The sequence below is a fragment of the Salvia hispanica genome, chromosome 5 (assembly GCF_029641045.1).
Source record: "Salvia hispanica isolate PSC_SH4W2 chromosome 5, Shi_PSC_v1, whole genome shotgun sequence".
NCBI lineage: Eukaryota > Viridiplantae > Streptophyta > Magnoliopsida > Lamiales > Lamiaceae > Salvia > Salvia hispanica.
The window spans coordinates 44,220,004-44,238,963 of NC_142696.1; the positions used below are offsets into that span (position 1 = coordinate 44,220,004).

At 37.3% G+C, this 18,960-nt stretch overlaps 4 protein-coding genes and 1 non-coding gene across 6 annotated transcripts; 3 read left to right on the forward strand and 2 right to left on the reverse strand.

The window, feature by feature from the left end:
* Nucleotides 1–759: 759 nt before the first annotated feature.
* Nucleotides 760–5,669, reverse strand: LOC125186364 (protein ESMERALDA 1-like). 2 transcript variants are annotated; one of them, XM_048082714.2, is made up of 10 exons: nt 5,071–5,669; nt 4,129–4,198; nt 3,833–3,900; nt 3,640–3,728; nt 3,140–3,337; nt 2,128–2,332; nt 1,894–2,061; nt 1,561–1,728; nt 1,277–1,467; nt 760–1,189 (listed from the first exon to the last, which is right to left on the reverse strand). In XM_048082714.2, exons 1-10 carry the CDS (start codon nt 5,431–5,433, stop codon nt 1,027–1,029), a joined length of 1,683 nt encoding a protein of 560 aa, XP_047938671.1. In that variant the 5' UTR covers nt 5,434–5,669; the 3' UTR covers nt 760–1,026. The 2 variants fall into 2 exon arrangements, with proteins under 2 accessions (XP_047938671.1, XP_047938672.1); XM_048082715.2 differs by having other exon boundaries at nt 5,067–5,193.
* Nucleotides 5,670–9,164: 3,495 nt separating this feature from the next.
* On the reverse strand, nt 9,165–9,782 carry LOC125190350 (10 kDa chaperonin, mitochondrial-like). The gene is made up of 3 exons (XM_048087629.2): nt 9,604–9,782; nt 9,394–9,533; nt 9,165–9,312 (listed from the first exon to the last, which is right to left on the reverse strand). Exons 1-3 carry the CDS (start codon nt 9,706–9,708, stop codon nt 9,264–9,266), a joined length of 294 nt encoding a protein of 97 aa, XP_047943586.1. The 5' UTR covers nt 9,709–9,782; the 3' UTR covers nt 9,165–9,263.
* Nucleotides 9,783–9,935: 153 nt separating this feature from the next.
* TRNAS-AGA (transfer RNA serine (anticodon AGA)) lies at nt 9,936–10,017 on the forward strand. The gene has a single exon. It is a non-coding gene; the product is annotated as a tRNA-Ser (tRNA).
* A 1,589-nt stretch (nt 10,018–11,606) lies between these two features.
* On the forward strand, nt 11,607–14,147 carry LOC125187438 (nudix hydrolase 25-like). The gene is made up of 6 exons (XM_048084032.2): nt 11,607–11,785; nt 12,310–12,360; nt 12,659–12,751; nt 13,021–13,115; nt 13,669–13,780; nt 13,856–14,147. Exons 1-6 carry the CDS (start codon nt 11,720–11,722, stop codon nt 13,955–13,957), a joined length of 519 nt encoding a protein of 172 aa, XP_047939989.1. The 5' UTR covers nt 11,607–11,719; the 3' UTR covers nt 13,958–14,147.
* A 928-nt stretch (nt 14,148–15,075) lies between these two features.
* LOC125186903 (mitogen-activated protein kinase 9-like) lies at nt 15,076–18,783 on the forward strand. The gene is made up of 12 exons (XM_048083390.2): nt 15,076–15,256; nt 15,327–15,450; nt 16,180–16,588; nt 16,670–16,797; nt 16,915–16,974; nt 17,078–17,227; nt 17,330–17,485; nt 17,572–17,709; nt 17,790–17,863; nt 18,013–18,111; nt 18,191–18,447; nt 18,535–18,783. Exons 2-11 carry the CDS (start codon nt 15,442–15,444, stop codon nt 18,444–18,446), a joined length of 1,479 nt encoding a protein of 492 aa, XP_047939347.1. The 5' UTR covers nt 15,076–15,256; nt 15,327–15,441; the 3' UTR covers nt 18,447; nt 18,535–18,783.
* Nucleotides 18,784–18,960: the final 177 nt, after the last annotated feature.

An 18,960-nucleotide genomic window follows, 5' to 3' on the forward strand; every position in this document is an offset into this window, starting at 1 on the left:
TGTCAATTGCAAAAATCTAAACAACAATCAACTCTCGATCACACGACAACAACTGAGTCATCGTTGTAGCCAGCACGAAGTGTCATGGCCCCCGGTTCAATCGAGACACCGTGGTCGAGGTTGTTATCTTCGTTATAGGACATCTCACTAATTCTTTTGAATGCACTTAAATGATAAAAAAAAAAAAATATGATCAAGTGAGTATTACTCCCTCCATCCCATAAAAATATGAATATTTGGAATGACACGAGAATTAATGCACAAATGATAAAGTAAGAGACAGATAGAAAGATAATGAGACTCACCTTATTAGAAAGAAGGAAGTTACCAAAAATAGAAAGAGATATTTTTATGGAACATTCCAAAATGGAAAATGTCTTTATCTTTATGGGACGGAGGGAGTGTCCTTTATTTTTTCCGTGAAGTGAAAAAAAATTTAAAGCACTCTCGAAAAGATGTGGAAAAAAAAGATTTAGAGCTCTCTTGAAGATATACTCATGTTCACTCGTGTATCTTCAAAAAAAATTAAGTACAGTAGTATTTAATTTTAATACAAAATTTGGTAAGTTATATTGAAGTTATCTGGCGGGACTGAAATAGAAAATAACAAAATGAGTTTCCTACTAAAATATGACGATAAATTTTCCATGTATAACGAGAGAAAAGTACAGATACATACATAGAGAAGTTAGGGGTATACTATCTTTGTTGAAAATTTGAAATGAAGTGTTAGTACAGTGGAAGACGAGCAATGTACAATTGAGAAAGCAACAAGAAGTCGTCCTCCTTTGAATCATGTGTGGTCTATTCACAACTTAGTTAGATACAAGTGTTGATTGTAGTTGTACAAGTACATGTATAACTACTAGTGCCTATGTAGCTCAACTCAATCCTCCACTAACATTAGGGGTCATCAAATCCCTTGCTTTTCAACCCTTTTTCACCACGCCAAAAAATGCCATCCCTCCGAAGACAAGGAAGAAAATCCAAAGAATCACAAACAAATAATAGGACAAACTAGTGCGATCACGTTGGCAATGACGATCTTGCATTTTCGCTCTTGTCTGCTTTGCACATGCAATCTGGACAAGGGAATGAATAGATTGAATCACTCGGCCTCTTCAACTGTAACCCCTTTGAGACACTATTTGCTCGCATATTTACCATCTGCTTCTTGAAGTTTTTCCACCTGGGAAACACAATTTACATTTGTATGTTCACAAGTTGAACACAAACTAAAGAGGAGAGGCAGTCTGAAAATCAGATACTTGATTACCCGATATTTGGATTGTCAAATAACAATGCCAACTTCCGCTTATCTGGCCTGATTGTCCTGGAATGTCCACCATACAAGTATCTTCGATGTCCTAGTAGTAATTGCAGAAAGTTCCCACCTTGAGTTGGTACAAAAACTTCACTGTGAAGGCAAACAGTGTAGTCTATAGCAGCCATTCTGGAAGAGTAATTCTGGAAATATATAAGTAATTTGGGTTAAGAAACACATATTGATTGATATACTGAGAAGTTAAATAAACAAAATGATAGCTGTAGAATTAATACCTCAAATGGAGCTAGTTCCTCAGCAGATGCCAGTGTTTCTTTGGTTTGTAATAATGGAAACATTTCCAGAAGAGGAGCCATATACTTCTCAGAGTTGTATATCTTCCCGGACGCAAGATAAACAGAAGTGCTTTTCCCAAAGCCCATACCTCTCAGCATAAGACCTACCTGATTCATTAACATAACTAGGAATCAAAATGAGCTTTATAAAAAATGAAATGAACAGCCTTGTTATTCAAAGAAAATAAAAAACATATGCATGAAGCTCATTACTAAAGCTTACCACATGGGGTGGGGGGGAACTGAAGGGGATAATATAATACTGTGTAATACCTCTAAAGGAGTTAAGGGACAGCTTCCATTTAGTCTGATTGCTCCAGGAATTATGATTCGGCCTGGTTTAGTAAACTTCCCTTTCCAACCTCTTTCTCTAGCAGCAATCATGTCAACTTTTTCTTGCACTCCGCCATCATATATGCAACAAGAGAAAGCGACCATATCCTACAGAAAAACACGTTCAATACTTCATTTTGAAAGAGTTCACACACATAAACTCCCCTGACCCACCTCCTCAAATCGAAGATGCACAGATATATATTTGCCACCATTTTTTGCACTGTGTTTTTTCATTCTTTCTACCAAAAGTTCACCAAGAGCTGATATAGGATCTGCAAATCTTAGTGCTTGATAATTCGCCAAGCATCTAAGTCTTTGTACGGCTGGAGGAGCATCAGTAGATAGCCGATTTGCAAAAGGTGACAACCTTATGATCCTGATTAGCAAGTACAGAAGGATTGGGTGCAAATCCAAGAAGTGCAAAATTAAATACCAGAAACTGAGGCATACTCAGGCATAAACTATAAAAATCAATTCAAGAAACAAGAAAGTCAACTAGTAGTTACATCTGTCTGTAAGCCATGAACGAGATGCATCAAAAATGGGAAGATAACGAATTATTTCTAGACAAAAGTATTCACACCTAACCATTTGTGTGGAGCAGAAAGAGAGTACACATAAGATCAGCATCAGCAGCATGCCATTAGATTGATCTAATGAATCGGTAGAATGGTAAGATTGATATCGATAAGAATCATTCCCCCCTTAGCTTTGTCTTTAGTTATTTTATGTTTATCTTGTTTAGTTTCTAAGGTTTATCTTTGTTGCAGAGTACGTAAGTAGTATTCAATTTAGAGTTTGAGTAGGATTAGGGCCTAGGGGTCTTTGTGAAATCCTTCTAATTACATCCTTGAGGTTTAAAAAGAGTACCTGGGGGATCAAGTCATTGTGGACACCGTAAGCTGTGGAAACTGTTAATTTGTTCTCTTGTTATGTAATATTTCTCTCAATATCATTCATATTTCTAGTTCATTTGCTGCCCTGTTTGTGTGTTTTTCCCTGTGTTTCAAGCAGTAGCCGCACACCCCAGCCACCACCAGTCCACCACTTTCACTCCATATCAAAGATAGATGCAAAAACAAATCATATCACTGAAAAATCATAAATGCATTGGACAGATTGATTTCATAACAATGAAAGTGACACATAGTCTGGAATGACACTGAGAAACTTTAAGACTCACTTTTCTTCAAGCAGTTTTGGAAGAACTGTATCCTTGTAGTAATTTATTGATGACCAGGCTTGTATTCTGAAGTTGTACACGTTGCTCAAGTTATAGTCAAACCGCTCCATTATGTTTCCTGGAATTGTCTTCACTATTCGAACATCAGTTTCCAGTGTCTTTATAAAAAATTCTTCGTCATATATATCACTGAATTTGCTGTGCATTTCAAAAACCTGAATCAGTATCTCTACCTTTTCAACTACAAACATGTCAAATGAGATTGTTTTTTCCATAAGGCTTTGAACAGTTGAAGCAGGTTCTACTTATGTTCTAGTTGGGTGGGATTGCTTTACCTAGATATCTCATATTTTGTCTTCTCATATGATGACAATAACTCTCACGGTAGAACACTCTCACAGCCCATATACAGAATTTTATATTTGTCTCAGTAAATATGCAATTCATAGCTGTATTTGGTTCACAGATGCAAAACATGGCAGATATATGATATTGCTAACCTTGAATCTCTCCAAATACTATGGAAATGGAAATATGGAATTACAAGAGTTGCATTCAGGTAGGCAGCCACAGCCACAGCATTGCATATCTGTAAACACCACCAACAATGAGAGAGTGATGCTGCTATTCCAATTAATGTAAACTATGATAAGACTTTAGTTGAAAAATGAAGAAAGCTAACAATAAACTTACCGATGTTCTCTGCTGATTCAACCCACCGTTGGCCTCAACAAATATATATCCATTTGACTCGGGTAAGCCTACAAGAATAATGTACTACTATGTTTTTACATAATTTTTTCATGAAAAGATATAACAACGGTACACTAGAGCATATCAAAATACACAAACTCTATGACTCAAGCTGCAATATGCCAGTTTATAACAATCCTTTAATCTTCTGATCATATGTTTTGATGCCTAAGCAGGCTAATAGCGCCTAAAATATAAAACCTAGAAGATACCAAATATTTATGAGCTATCTTTACCTCCTGATGACTTTTTGATGCATGGTCTCCATTCACCACTTTTATAAGAATTTTTCCATACACTGGATATCTACAGGTAAGATGAAAAATCCCATTAATAGTATTAAACAGATGAGCCATGGGGTGTTCAGGAGATTTTTTTTGGAAGCAAGTAAGTTCAAATATAATAGCATCCATTTCAAAAGTATACAAGGGATTCATGTTTCTTCCCAAAGATAGCATCTCAGCTTGTATCATATGAATTGAGAAAAGGGGCGAGCTCATATCAGTTAGTACATTTGTTCAGCATATAAGCATAGAACCAGTCTGCTTTTCTCTATAATAAACAGACATGGCCAAGCAAATAAACACATCTTGGTCATCACTGTACAACATCATGGATGAATAGCCACTACACAATCCATTTAAGACACATTCCTGTATTTATTAGATTGGATTAGGAAATAGATGTTGCTTGGAAACTGTTAGATGTGAATCTAGATACTCTTACAATTGCAAAGCCCAGCATTCAAACATCGTGATTCAATGCACATTGGATTCTCGTCATTCTTACATTTCCTGAATCAGGTAACTTGTGTGCTATCAAACACTCGAGTCTAAGAGTTCTTAAAATGATTCGGAGAAGCAAGTGATGCATTTAAAATTCTAAAATGACAGGCACAGACGTACCTATATAAAGACAGAAGTAAATGACAGAAAATGGGTAAAATGCTAATACTGAAACACAGGAAACATTATGCAACTAAAAAAAAAGTAATACAAAAAATCACAGATCAAAACAACAATAGCAGAGCTATAATGGCCAAGAGCTCAATATCACTAACACTTGAGATCAATTTCACCTTGAACAACCGAGCAGCATAAGTAAACATGAATAAGGAGAAGATGAACAAGCAATTCAACAGAAGAAGATGCCAGTTAGCAGTTGCAGCACTTACTAACCGCATCAACAGACGAATTGTCAGAATCCATGTCGGATCGCAGCTTGGCGTAGAGCTGGGGGCTCCTATAAACAGAGCCAGGAGTATGCCTCAGCTTAACAATGGGGACGAAATCATACGACACCGTTTTCATGTAGAACAACATGACCGAAAGGTAAAGCAGGGGAGCAAAGAGAAAGAGGCCCTGGCGCTTGAGCAGAAGGGAGAGCAGGAACCACCCGAGCTGCTGGGCGAGTGATTTAGAAGCTGGCCGGACTGGCTTTGCGGCACGGCGATATCTCGGAGAGCGGTTGGGCGTCCGGGGAGACGCCGGCGGCGATCTCGGGCTGCAATTTCCGCTGCTGGGGAATTTGTACGGTCTCATCGCTGTTGTAGTCGCATTATAGTAAACAATATACCGTGATCATCAATAAATCCGCAAGGATTCAAAATCGTGGATGAAATTAGGGCAATTGTGCAGATGGAAGAAGAATAGTGAGAGAAATGACGTTGATGCAGAGATTGTTTGATTAACGGCGTTGATGTCGACGCAACCATCCCAATCCAAGCAAGGAATTTCATTCACGATTCCTTCCTTAATTAAGTAGGAGTAATTAATTAACCTCATAATACTAATCAGTCTCTACTCACAAGGCTAAACAGACATACATATATTACATCTTAATGACACCAAACAACACGTGCTTGCGAGAGTCGTACCTCTCTTCTTCTTGGGAGAGTTGTACACTACAAGTAACATATTTAATATTATTTGTTGATGTTTTATATAGTCTGGATCCAAATATCCATGTTTTACATCTTTTTCACTGTTTCGTATTTCGATATAGTAGTATTATAATTTAATGCAGCAACCATTTCTTTTGACAAACTAGTTAAGTAAAGAATATGTATTGCGTTCACTAGCACCAAAATCCAGTGTTTGCAGTACTCATAAAAGTGCTTTTTTTTGTACTTTACTATTTGGGCTACAAATAAGGGTGTCCAAAACCCGAATTTGCGGATACCCGAATCAGAAAATAAACAATTTTATACTACCCGATCCCGACCTGAAATGGTAAACGGGTATCGGCCCGCATACGCAGATACCCGAAACCCGCAGTGTGTTTAAACCTGGGCGATAGAAACTATCAAATTATCAATATGTATAAACATTCTGGTTTTCAAACATTGTGGTATTCTCTCTAAGTAGAAGATCCCAATTTATGCAGCTTTTTGGGAGTGCTACAAATATAAATACTATACTACAGTACTATGTAAATGGTGGATGAAGCAGCAACTATAAACGAATAAAAATAACAGTGGACAAGATTAATCACTTTTCTTCCACATTGCAAAGTGCAAACTGCAATGAGCTCTTCCTCAAATTAGGACGTACTACTAATGTAATGATGTAGCATGGGAAGGCTCGTTCTCAGTTGTTGTTTTCGCATGTTCTTGGCCTTGATGCTTGTTGTTTTGTACATGCAATTGAATGTGTCATCTATATTGCATATGGTGCATCTCCTATTTAGCGAAGAAACAAAACAGCAGGTTAAAAAAACAAAGGATTCGCTAAATTTAATGAGTAGCTCCCGAGCTATCTAACATTCAAGTGAAATATTTAGGACATGATTGGTAGCAATTTTGGGCTTTTACTGGAATCACAGTTAACGTGAATTACAACAATTTTAGATTATTAATGTTGGCTTTAATGATGTTTGGTACAAATCTTTTTTAGCTTAAACCATTGTTTGGTAGGCCAAAGTCAATTTACTGGAAAATCATACTAAACATTGTGCTACCATTTATGTCCTTCCTTTCTTAAGGCAAATAACTCTCTTCTCCCTCTCTTCTTCCTCATGACCCCTCTGCCTCTCCCTCCCTCTCTTCGCCTCCCTTCTTGCCTCTCCCTCCCTCTCTTTGCCCCCCTTCTCCATAAATCTGCATAAATTATGCCCAAATCTGCATAGGACAATAGACCTCTTTCAAATTATGCCCAACTTTGCAAGTATTTATGATAACACTACTCACAGGACAACGGAGAATGACAGGAGCAAAATCCTCCTCAAAGACTCCCCAATTTCTCCTCTACTCCGCCCTCCCTTCCACCACTATCCGATAAAAATCGGTTCGTGGGGTGCGGCTCCGGCGACGGCACATTGCAGCCGAAATCGCTTAGCAGCGGGCATCCAAGCGTCGTGCCGCCTTGGCAGTTGGGGCTCCACGCGAGCCACGACGGCGGCACCACCGTGAAGCAGTGTCTTTGTCTTGTGGTTATGGGTATGCAGTTGTAGATGTCGAATAGTGGTGGAAGGGAGGGCAAATTAGGCATGAAGCTACAAATCAGGTATCGGACAAGTTGAGAAAAAATAATACCTGCTTTCGTCTCGGATAGTGGAATGACTCAAACGCTGAATCTAATCTCAAATCCTGCAAGATCCGGATTTTTTCTACCGGGTTTGCAGATAAATCTGATATCTACCAAACGTATGAGAAGGAGGAAGAAGAAGGCCTTTTATGGCCTTTTATGTTCTTTTATGATTTTTATGGGGCTACCAAACATACCCTTAGTTGCAAATCTATGAGAACGAATAATATTTTGTAATGTACTGTAGTGTTTTCTGTGTAAGAATGTTAGATTACTAGTAGTATATTTTTTTTTTTCATTATATTTGAACATTTTTTATTATCCCTCGTCCAAAGAGAACTATTTGATGGCTTGAGTGAGTAGTGTATAAGTATATGATAAGTGAAATGTAGTGTTTGAAGCCGAAAACCAACCGATTTCCGAGCCAGTTCAATTTGTTCAAATACTTAATCCAGTTGATGCTAATTTGATTATGATAGTACTTCCTTCATCCCACTTGCATTAATTTTTCTTTTATAATTATCTTATAGTAGTTGATTTATACCGCTATTTCTTAAAGTTTTATTCTCTGCTTTAATTCTCTTCATACTTAAATTAATAGTAGTACTTAAATATTTATAAAAAAAATGTCATGTCCAATAGAAATCATACTTGTGGCAGGGGAGGGTTTAATTTCAGTAATATACAACAAGAGCCGAAGCAGAAACACGAAATATTGGTTGATTATTGGAATTGAAGAAAAAGAGTTAATAAGAATGTGCAGCTAAACTCTCAATACTCGCATATTCAACATTGAGATTTCCGATGAATCAATGGTGCAGGGTCCCCAAGATATCTTCGTCCCTATACAAATGGTACCTGTTTCCCAACCAAACCAATTAGCAACACAGAAAGTGAAGATAGTCTTGGAGGATTGTAGATCCACGACTCAGAAGAAGATAATATAGTTATGAGGAAATGTGATTTAACCTTGGAGGAGGATTCCAGCTGCGGTTTGGGAAGGGGGCACTAATTTCTCCACCACCACCCTGTTCAAGGTTGGGATTAAGCGTTTCGCCATTTTCGAATTGGAAAGTGATGATGGAGTATGAGGGACGAAGTAGAAGGTTCTAGGGTTTTAGTGTTTTACCAATTTCAGATTGGGCTACTTATTTCTATGTGAGCAATTTAAAATCAAAGCCCAAACTTATTGTTTTAGTATAGATTTGGTGACAGACACATAGTTATTGGAATAATTAATCCAACATCTTTAACTTCAACTTATTCAACTCCAATTCCAACAATATGAAGCTACATTTTCAAGATCAGCAGTGAACTCTTCAACTAGAACTAATTCAACTCCAATTCCTACACTATGAAGGTGCATTTCCAAGATCAGCAGTGAAGTCATGGCCATGCCCATCTTCCGGTACACACCCAATGTCATCTCAGAGGCCATCATTGCCACGACTGTCATCGGCCTAATAGCTGCTTGTGAGATATGGAAACTTCAAATATGATTTCCTAGTCATGCTTTGTGCCTTTTTTTGGAGTCCTTTTCATTTCTGTTGAGTTACTAGTCACTACTACTCAACACTCTAAACATTATAATTAACTCACAATCATCATATAATGCTATGGAAATTAATATGCAGGTTGGACTTCAGAGTTGATTCATCCCAGTTTATGCTAATTTGATTATTGCTTTCATTATGATCTACTACTGGTTTGCTCAAAAAAGAGCTGAATTAGCAAAGGAGAATAGCAAATAAAAACAAAATATTGGTTTATTAATGGAATTGAAGAAAAGAGTGAACAACAATCTAAACTCCAATACTAGCTAATTTGACATTGAGATTTCCGATGAATCAATGGTGCAGGGTCCCCAAGATATCTTCATCCCTATACAAATGGTACCTGCTTCCCAACCAAACCAATTAGCAACACAGAAAGAGAGAAGAGATGATAGAGAGAGACTACTGAAAAATGAGATCTTACTCTTTTTCGTCTAATTTGATTTGCGTCCCGCCATACTCAGGCAACAGAACCTCGTCGCCTTCCTTCACCGCAACCGGAATATGATTTCCGGCGACGTCGCGACCTCCCGGTCCGACTGCAATCACCTTTCCAGAGTTCAACTGCAATTACAGATCCACGATTCAGAATAAGATACTATAATTCTATAAACATGAAGAAATATGATTTAACCTTAGAGGATTTCTCAGGTAGGAGGATTCCAGCTGCGGTTTGAGAAGGGGGCACTAGTTTCTCCACCAGCACCCTGTTCAAGGTTGGGATTAAGCGTTTCGCCATTTCCGATTGATGAAATTCAACGACAGCTGCTGATAGTTGATTAGGAAATTGGTGGTAGAAGAATATGACCAAGTTGTACGCTTGGGTGTATAAATCTCTAGGGTTTTTACCAATTTCAAATTGGGCTAGATTTGGGCCGTATCCAATTACCTGGACAATTTCAAAATTATAAAAGGTCATCCCATTTGTCATTTTATGTTGTCATAGACAAAAACACTTGCAAGAACGTGGTCGTGCCGGAGTGGTTATCGGGCATGACTAGAAATCATGTGGGCTCTGCCCGCGCAGGTTCGAATCCTGCCGACCACGCTTTTAGGTCATTTCTTTTTAATTGGAATTTTGATTCATGCTTTGTGCCTTTTTTGGAGTCCTTTTTATCCTTGTTGAGCAAGGCCTAGCCATAGCAGTTACTACTAACTTACAATCATCAAATTTTGTGTTAAAATCTCAGTTGATTTATCTTTTTGTGTAACTTTTCTGCTTCTTCACAGCTAGTGTTGGTGATGGAAAAACTCCAAAGATCCGACGAGGCGAAAGAGCTAACAAGGCCTAATGATCCGTTCTTGACAGTTGAGGAAGCAGTTGCTTACCTTCTTTTATCACCCAAGAGCAATTCATCCAACTGTGTATGATTTCAACATGAAACTTCACAGGCCTAATGCCTAAAATCAGTACATCTCTACTTATCCTCTGTTTTTATGCCATCCAATAATGTCTCAACGTAGCATATATGCTGTCAAGTTCTTTATTGAATTCCACACTTAGGCCCTTTGCCCATCTATATTTGTTAATGAAAATTAAAATTTACTACTACAAGATAGTACAAAACTTATTACTACAAAATATAAACGCCTTAAGCCCTTACCAATGCTGATTGAATCAAATATTCCCCTTTAATTTACACAAAATGTTTCATAAATGTAAGGGAAAACAACTCACTAATTCGTGGTTTTAAGTTTTAACTATTCCATCAGCTACTCCCAGATTCAGTTGGGTCCAGTCCCAGACACCCAATTTCAGCCATGTAAAAACCATACTTTTTTTTTTTCCTTTTTCTATTTTAGAATTTTTTAAATTAGGAGAAATATCTCTCTGATGAGAACTCTACAAATTGGATAAATATGTGATGTTCAATTTAAAATTGAGTTTTACATGTAAATGGCATGAAAATTAGTTGTAGAAAACAAAAACATGACAGGGGAAAAAAGGAGACTTTTCAAAAGCTATGGCACCTGAGGAACTTTTATACCTATACTACTATTGCATGAAGAATAATGACCTTAACATAAGTAATTAGTAATAAATTTATAATGCAAGTGAACAGAATTTCCATCAGTATGAGATTCTTATTTCCATTAAGTCACCAAATGTCAACGCCTACCTTTTTCCCCACCAACACCCTTATCTATTCACCACCTGAATCAAGACAAACAAGTGCAAAAATTTACATCACCTTTACAAGAATTCTATTTATATTTGAATTTAGACTTTTTGGTGAGGCTACGAGAGCATGCGCAAAGGCGTAATTAGTGCTTAAGTACAGCACTACGGCTGCTCTAAGCACGATTTCTAATGTGCGGATGCGTGCAAAAACACATTGAAGTATCGGCTAATAGATAGTTAACCACGCAATAAATTTTGTTGTATTTAGTCAAAATTAAATGTAAATAAAAAAATACGGCTATGTTCCTCCCACTAAATAATAATTATAATAATAACATCAATAACAATAATAAAGATTAAATTAAAAATTTCCCACAATTAGATTTAGATGCGCACGATAAGCAGTTAAGCACAAACGAGTGCAGAAAAAGTCTGTTTTGAACTCAACGCAGTCCACGTCATCATCAGCTCATCCTTACAGTGCATATTAATGGTTTGACTTTCTGCTAAGTGATATTCTGATAGTGATCTGTTTTTTTCCAGAGATTCTCTCTCTTCCCCAACCCCCTCTCTCAAATTTTCCATTCTTTTGGAGACACCGCTAATTTCAGCTAAGGAGTGAGAATCAATGGAGGGTCTGCCCTCTGGTTATCGCCCTAACGTTGGAGTATGTCTCATCAATGATGACAATATGGTAAGTAGAGAAGGGCAAAAGAAAAACCCAATCTTTGTTAACACATGGGACAAAAAAACGCCTTCTTGATTTAGTATTGGTGTTGATGTTTGCGCACTTCTGAGTAATTTGATAGTGGGTGGTATGTTTTCAGTTTGCTTTGTTGTTTCGTGCCATCAAAATGCAATCTTTTTTGGTTCCATTTGATTAATAATGAGGGCATGTAGAGATTTCTTGTAATTTTCAGTTGATAGCCCAGAAGACTACAATAAACAGTCTTGTTTCTTTTTCTTCTTCTTAGGATTGGAAACTCGTTTGCTAACAATTTGATGGAAAAAAATATGTTTCCTGTTCTGATAATTTCCTAAGTTATTTAGTTTATCCCAAATCCCTCTTATAGTTTGGTATGGAGTATAGGTTTTTAGATGGTTTTGTCTTATGCTCCTTTCTCCATTCTTGCTTGTTCAATTGATTGTTTTATCTCTCCTGTTCTTGATTTGTTTCTAGGCCCATGTTAAATTTGTAATTTTAAATTTGATTTGCAGGTATTTGTAGCATCTAGACTGAATGTTCCTGGAGCATGGCAGATGCCTCAGGTAAAGCCACAGTTAGTTACTTAGTTTGAACTTTCAAATAGAGATATTTGTTTCACTTAAATTTTGATTTAAAGTTACATGCTACAAATATCTATTTTATTGCAAGTGTATATTTGGATGTTGAATCCACTAAAGAAGCCATTTTTACGAAGCTGCTTGTTTATGTATGTTGAGCATCTCGAGCCTGTTTTTGTGAAAGGCGCTGGTAGTCAGTTATATGATTAAAAACAATTCAAAGACGTATTTTTTATCTGATATTGCTTTGTCGACTGAAGATTTTTTTACATAACTTGCGTAGGGAGGTATTGAAGAAGGTGAGGAACCAAGGTCTGCAGCAATCAGAGAATTGAGGGAAGAAACTGGAGTAGTCTCTGCTGAAGTAATAGACGAGGTTTGTTGGAGTTGATGTATCATGGTACTGCGATGTTTGCTTTGGTTATCAAATGTTTATGTAAGTTTTTGAATTGGAGAGTTGGAGGCATATGAGTACTCCGTGCTTCTTTCTCAGGCCTGCTATTTTGTTCACTTTATCGGTAGGAAGCAATTCGTTCATTCTCACTATGCGATAACTATTGAATAAATGAGCTTCTGATGGTGATTATTGTCTTAAAAAGTGTGAACAAGTTTGTTACTCATTTCTCAAGTCTTATGAATCATCAGGTTCCTGAATGGTTGACGTATGACTTCCCTCCGGCTGTAAAATCAAAAGTGAATCGACTCTGGGGTGGAGAATGGCACGGGCAGGCACAGAAGTGGTAAGTTCATGACCTGGTGCCCTGTATCAATAAAATCATCTATAGTTCCTGCCATAATATTCGTTTAAATTTGTAAATTTGGTTAACATGCCTAGTGTCTTCGAATTAGTATATTCTGGTTTATGTAGTTCGAATGTTGTCAGATTCCTTGAATACCCTTGTAGCTGTTGAGGAGTCGGAATGGATTGATGTACTTGAACAAGCACGTGTCGTTTAAATTTTGTGCGCCAACAAACAAGAAATTTGGACTTTTGGGTTCTTGTTGATACATATCGGCCTAGACTACATTTATCAGTTTATGTAGTGGTGTCTCTCTGTGCCAAAGTTACCTCGTCTCGTAGATAACAGCCGCTGTGCCAAATTTGGAGCACTAGCGCGACTCAACATTCTATTGAATGATATGTTATCACTATTTTGACACACAACACAGCCTCACCATTGACTTAGTTGATACTACAATTTATTTGTCCATAAAAGCTTATTTATGGTGAATCTTAATTTGGTATTGTTAATTTGTTAATGGACATGGCTGATTGATTAATGACACTCACAGGTTTCTGATGAGATTCACAGCAGAAGAGAGTGAAATCAATTTAGCAAATGGTGAAGCAGATCCAGAATTCTCAGAATGGAAATGGGCTACCCCTGAAGAAGTCGTCGAGCAGGTATTCTCCCCCTGCTGACTCTCAACTCCCGTCATCTTCATCGACACAAGCTAACCGTGTTTTCATCATGACCAGGCAGTCGACTACAAGAGGCCGACCTACGAGGAAGTCATGAAACATTTCCAGCCTTATTTCACTTCTGGAAAAGCTACAAAGTGCTACTCAACCAAATGGTGAAAATTACACTACACCTAGTCTTGCCTTGCACCTTTTCTTGATGTTGTTGTTGTCGTCAACTTTGCTATAATTATTACAGCATATGTACTCACTGTAAATGTATATGGGGCTTCAACTTCCAGATTAGGTTTCTGTTTCTAAAAAAATGATTCCTCAATAATAGCATTGTGGTTTTCTATGTTTCATATCATTGGATGAGCCTACTTGTGTTTTATTGTGCTGCAAATATGCTATTTTAGGTTATTTTAAGTTGACATGGCTGATATCAAATAAATGAGTTTTTCAAAAGAAAGTTAATAGATCAGCCTCTGACACATGGGTCTTCAATCTTCTGTCTTCATATGGTAGATTTTTTATATTTAGTAGGTAAGATTTTTAAGAAAATATCTCACTTATTATATGGTATTGAGGGGCCTTCTATATAACTTTTTTATGCACAAACTTATTGAAAAAAGCTGACTTTACAAAAGCTTAATAAGTGAAAGTTATGAACTCTATAATCTACATAACCACTTGATCATATGTAATCAATCAACTCCATAAAAGTATGTAAATATTCAACAGTTTCACGCAATTTGATGTAGTAGGTCGTATATATGTCATAATATCCAAATCCTCGTAGAATTGTCAATAATTCGCCGCCGATTTCAATCTTTACGCAATCCACCGACGAAAAGGTAAAGCTAAACTACAACTTGCCGATTTACTCCCCCAAACACACACACACGCGCGGGTGTGTGCGTTTTTTTGGCGCAAATTACAAATTACTTTAATCGATTTATAATATTTTAATAATTAGTTGCGTTTGTGTTTGTCCTTTTCTAAAATCGAATGGACGCAGGGGAGGTCGTATATACATGGAATTTCTGGGCCATCTTCATTGACTGCTTCCTTTCACCAACATCTCGCCCCATTGGCTCTATTTATTTATTTATATATCTTCCATTTCCTTTAATTCTGGCTCAACCTCACAAATTGAGGTTAAATATTGAGTGATTGATACCTCCATCCCTTTCACTCGCTCTACTTGATTTCAGTTCACACAAAAATTGGTGGAAGAAGCTTTGCTTTTTATTGTTGTGAGTATATTATATGGACGTCGAAATTCGCCGGGTTATTGGAAAAGATCAAATCTTTTACTATGACGTGTGTCTGTGTGTATCTATATATATAAATATTAATGATCCCCCTTTCCTTGCATACCAGATCACCATTTCTGTAGCTGAGAAAGCATAATTTTTTCACATGGTTTATCTCTAGTAATATTATATAGCCCAGAAAGATAGCTCTTTTAATAAGGTATTCAATTTGCCCTTTCAGTTGCATTTAAAAGGGTATTTGCTAAATGTCAACCTATTTGTTTATGTAGGGCTTATATATAGACGTATACAACTTGAATGGGCTTGTGAATTTAAGCTGACATTCTCTGGAGCTGTGTTGGAACGAATTCTCTCTACCTCTCTTATATTCTCCTTTGGAGATTAATGATTCAGGTATTGATTATTTAAAACTCATTTTTGCATCTAGTTAAGATCTGGTTTTTGTGTTTTGCCTAAATCTCTTGTGCTAAGGTATTTTGTTTTCCTGGTCATTTTGTCTTTTCATAATTGGATCTAATAGAATTCCCATGTTTGTCAACGTAGTTGTCTTATTTTGCTGTTGATATTCTTACTGACAATGTGATGTATTTTATTGCTACGCATATTTTCTAATTGAAATAGTCTGTTCAAAATATGATTAGGGATCATCTTAAGCATCTGACACAAGAGATGATTTTTTCATTTTTTTTTTGTTTATGTGGTTTCCCCTTTGAAAGTGGTAACTGGGCTTGTTCTCTAATTTATTGATGTATGCTTACAATTTGTGAAGGTTTTATTGTTCACTTATTCGTAGTTGATATAGATAATGCTGTATTGCTGCAACTTAATACCCTTTGCTATGATTAAGGCCTCTGTCGCTCAAGAGATCCCTCTATAAATTTGCTCTTCTGCTACTGTGTAAACTTTCTTTGAGGCTAGGATTACTGAATGCAACAAAAGCTTTCGAAACAAAGCCTTATAATATGGATGATTAAACTTTAAATGTCATTTCCACTTTTTTGGGTATTGTTACAACATGGCTACAATTTCTATACATTTGGTATTTGAAGTTCTCATTCTATTCCCATCTGAACCTCCCATGTTTCTTATAGAAAGTGCTGATGTTTCTTTTTGGCTTGTCAGAACATGCCTTTCAAGGAATTCTTCACTGAATATGGTGAAGCAAATTTATATGAAATCCAGGAGGTTGTTGGTAAGGGAAGTTACGGTGTTGTGGCTGCTGCAGTTGATACTCACACCGGAGAAAAGGTGGCTATAAAGAAGATAAATGACATTTTTGAGCATGTCTGTGAAGCTACTCGCATTCTTAGAGAGATCAAGCTCCTCAGGTTGCTCAGGCACCAAGACATAGTTGAGATTAAGCATATCATGTTGCCTCCATGTCGGAGAGAATTCAAGGATATCTACGTTGTGTTTGAGTTGATGGAAACGGACCTCCATCATGTAATAAAGACAAATGATGATCTTACACCAGGGCATCATCAGTTCTTTTTGTATCAGTTGCTTCGAGCTTTAAAATATATCCATTCAGGTATGCATTTCATCGACTTAGCTCCTTTTGTTCCTTGCACTTTTTGTAGTTACTAAGAACTCTGAATTTTCTTCTCCACAGCAAATGTGTTCCACCGGGATTTGAAGCCCAAAAACATCCTTGCTAACGCAGACTGCAAGTTGAAGATATGCGACTTTGGGCTAGCTCGTGCATCGTTTGGTGATGCCCCATCTGCTGTTTTCTGGACTGTAAGTGATTTATGCTGTGATTTCATGGATGATATATGTATCCTCTCCAAAAATTGTTGGATTAAGGTTATTTATTTATCAATTTTGTAATTTTTTCGAAATGTTGTTTATCTGAAGGATTATGTGGCGACCCGGTGGTATCGTGCTCCTGAACTTTGTGGTTCCTTCTTTTCCAAAGTAAGTTCCCATTCTGGAAATTACTAGAGGCTACTTCTTTGATAGCTAATGAGATGTTGAAAGGTCAACGTGTTAAATTCCTCAATGTTGTTGCCTATTGCAGTATACCCCGGCTATTGATATATGGAGCATAGGATGCATATTTGCAGAAATGGTCACTGGCAAACCATTGTTTCCTGGGAAGAATGTTGTCCACCAGTTGGAGCTCATAACTGATCTTCTTGGCACACCTTCTCTTGAAGCTATCTCGAGGGTTTGTTCCTTCATCATGGCTAAATTCTCTCTTCACTTTAAAGTCTGTGATAAATTTGACAAAACTTATCATTGAGAAGTTGAATTATTTTCTCACATATAGATTCGAAATGACAAGGCCCGAAGATATTTGAGTAGCATGAGAAGGAAAGCACCTATACCTCTGTCGCAAAGATTCCCAAATGTTGATCCTCTGGCTCTCCGTTTACTTGAGCGCCTAATTGCATTTGATCCCAAAGATCGTCCGTCTGCTGAAGAAGTAAGGATTCATATAACTATTCATTGTCTCAGCTTTCAGCAAGGATGTGTTTGCATTGACAATGGTAAAAAACCATACTTGTACAGGCATTGGCAGATCCATATTTTTACGGGCTGGCAGATGTGGAAGATGAACCATCAACACAACATATCTCAAAATTTGAGTTTGAGTTTGAAAGAAGAAATTTAACGAAAGAAGACGTGAGGGAATTGATCTACCGAGAGGTACGAGCATTAGTAGTGAAGTGTGAATGATATTACTTGCGTTAGCTGTTACTTACGTTGTATCTTAATTAAGCGAACAGATCTTGGAGTATCATCCCCAGATGCTCCAGGAGTACCTCCGTGGCGCGGACCAGATTCACTTTATGTATCCAAGGTCGGGCCACAAAAAATTTGTGTTAACTCAAACACTTTATCATTCATAGTTATTACAACTTTATATCTCGCTCAATTTTCTCTCATCTGCAACGAGTCATTTCTTTTTCTCTGTGATTGTTGCCTTAAAATTAGAGTCTGATTTTTCAGTGGAGCTGATCAATTTAAGCAGCAATTCTTCCGGCTCGAGGGACAAGCAGGAAAAGTCGGCAGTCCACCAATGCGGAGGAGATATGCTTCCTTGCCAAGGTAAAAGCCATGCCTGATTATGGTGGCAGCACGTTTCTTTTAGTTTAGATGCTGATACCCTGATGTGATCTGGTGGCAGGGAACGTGTATGCGGGCTCATTGACGAGGACCCTGATCGAAGTGATTCCAGAAGTCGAGCCGTAGTGCCAGTTCCGCGTCCAGTCCTACAGAGTCCCAGGAACTCATTGGAGATGAAAAGATCAGAAGCTCCAAAGGCCAGCACAAAGGCTAAAGGTGATCATAAAGTATCGTGCTACAGCGCCCGTTGCTTGCTGAGAAGTGATAGCATCAGTGCTTCGAAATGCATTGGAGTGCAAGGACAAGACTACCTGTGAGGTTAGTCTACTGTCAACTGAGTCACTTAACAACCTTAGTTAAAATCAGCCTTAAATTATAGCTGCTGCTTCTTGTTTCTCCGATCAGGTGCAATCGTCTCGTGTATGGTATACTTGTCAATGATCATCGTGCACAAGGGTCATGGATCTGAAAGATAGTTGTGCAAGATTCTTGATTTATGGATAGTTAGTTGTCCAAGATTGTTGATTTATTGTTGTAACATCAAGTGTGTATCATTTTGTTGTTTCAGTATTTACATTGTAAGTTGTAACCAGTGTCATATGATGATGATGATTGATGATACATGAAAAAGATTTGCAATTCTAGGCGCTGTAATCTCAATTTGAATATTTATTTGTTCGGTAAAAATGTAAACTTGATTGAAATTACAAATTCGTACTATTTTTTTTTTAAAATTATCAAACGCGATTCGCCAGTTAAGACTCAGACAAAATTGGTTTTGACATCTAAATTTTTACTTGTGAAAATATGAACTTTACTTTCTGTTTCAAA

What these genes read in the sequence shown, in the direction of transcription:
- LOC125186903 (XM_048083390.2), top strand. An exon ending in CATCTGCTGTTTTCTGGACT is followed by an intron (nt 16,798 to 16,914) that starts GTAAGTGATTTA and finishes GTTTATCTGAAG; the next exon opens with GATTATGTGGCGACCCGGTG. An exon ending in ATCGTCCGTCTGCTGAAGAA is followed by an intron (nt 17,486 to 17,571) that starts GTAAGGATTCAT and finishes ATACTTGTACAG; the next exon opens with GCATTGGCAGATCCATATTT.
- LOC125190350 (XM_048087629.2), bottom strand. Translation starts at nt 9,708, where the DNA reads ATGGCGAAACGCTTAATCCCAACCTTGAACAGGGTGCTGGTGGAGAAA. An exon ending in TACCTGAGAAATCCTCTAAG is followed by an intron (nt 9,534 to 9,603) that starts GTTAAATCATAT and finishes CTGTAATTGCAG; the next exon opens with TTGAACTCTGGAAAGGTGAT. An exon ending in ATCAAATTAGACGAAAAAGA is followed by an intron (nt 9,313 to 9,393) that starts GTAAGATCTCAT and finishes GTTGGGAAGCAG; the next exon opens with GTACCATTTGTATAGGGATG.
- LOC125186364 (XM_048082714.2), bottom strand. Translation starts at nt 5,433, where the DNA reads ATGAGACCGTACAAATTCCCCAGCAGCGGAAATTGCAGCCCGAGATCG. An exon ending in TGCATCTTCGATTTGAGGAG is followed by an intron (nt 2,062 to 2,127) that starts GTGGGTCAGGGG and finishes GTTTTTCTGTAG; the next exon opens with GATATGGTCGCTTTCTCTTG. An exon ending in TTTGACAATCCAAATATCGG is followed by an intron (nt 1,190 to 1,276) that starts GTAATCAAGTAT and finishes TGTGTTTCCCAG; the next exon opens with GTGGAAAAACTTCAAGAAGC.
- LOC125187438 (XM_048084032.2), top strand. Translation starts at nt 11,720, where the DNA reads ATGGAGGGTCTGCCCTCTGGTTATCGCCCTAACGTTGGAGTATGTCTC. An exon ending in CACGGGCAGGCACAGAAGTG is followed by an intron (nt 13,116 to 13,668) that starts GTAAGTTCATGA and finishes TGACACTCACAG; the next exon opens with GTTTCTGATGAGATTCACAG. An exon ending in CTGAAGAAGTCGTCGAGCAG is followed by an intron (nt 13,781 to 13,855) that starts GTATTCTCCCCC and finishes CATCATGACCAG; the next exon opens with GCAGTCGACTACAAGAGGCC.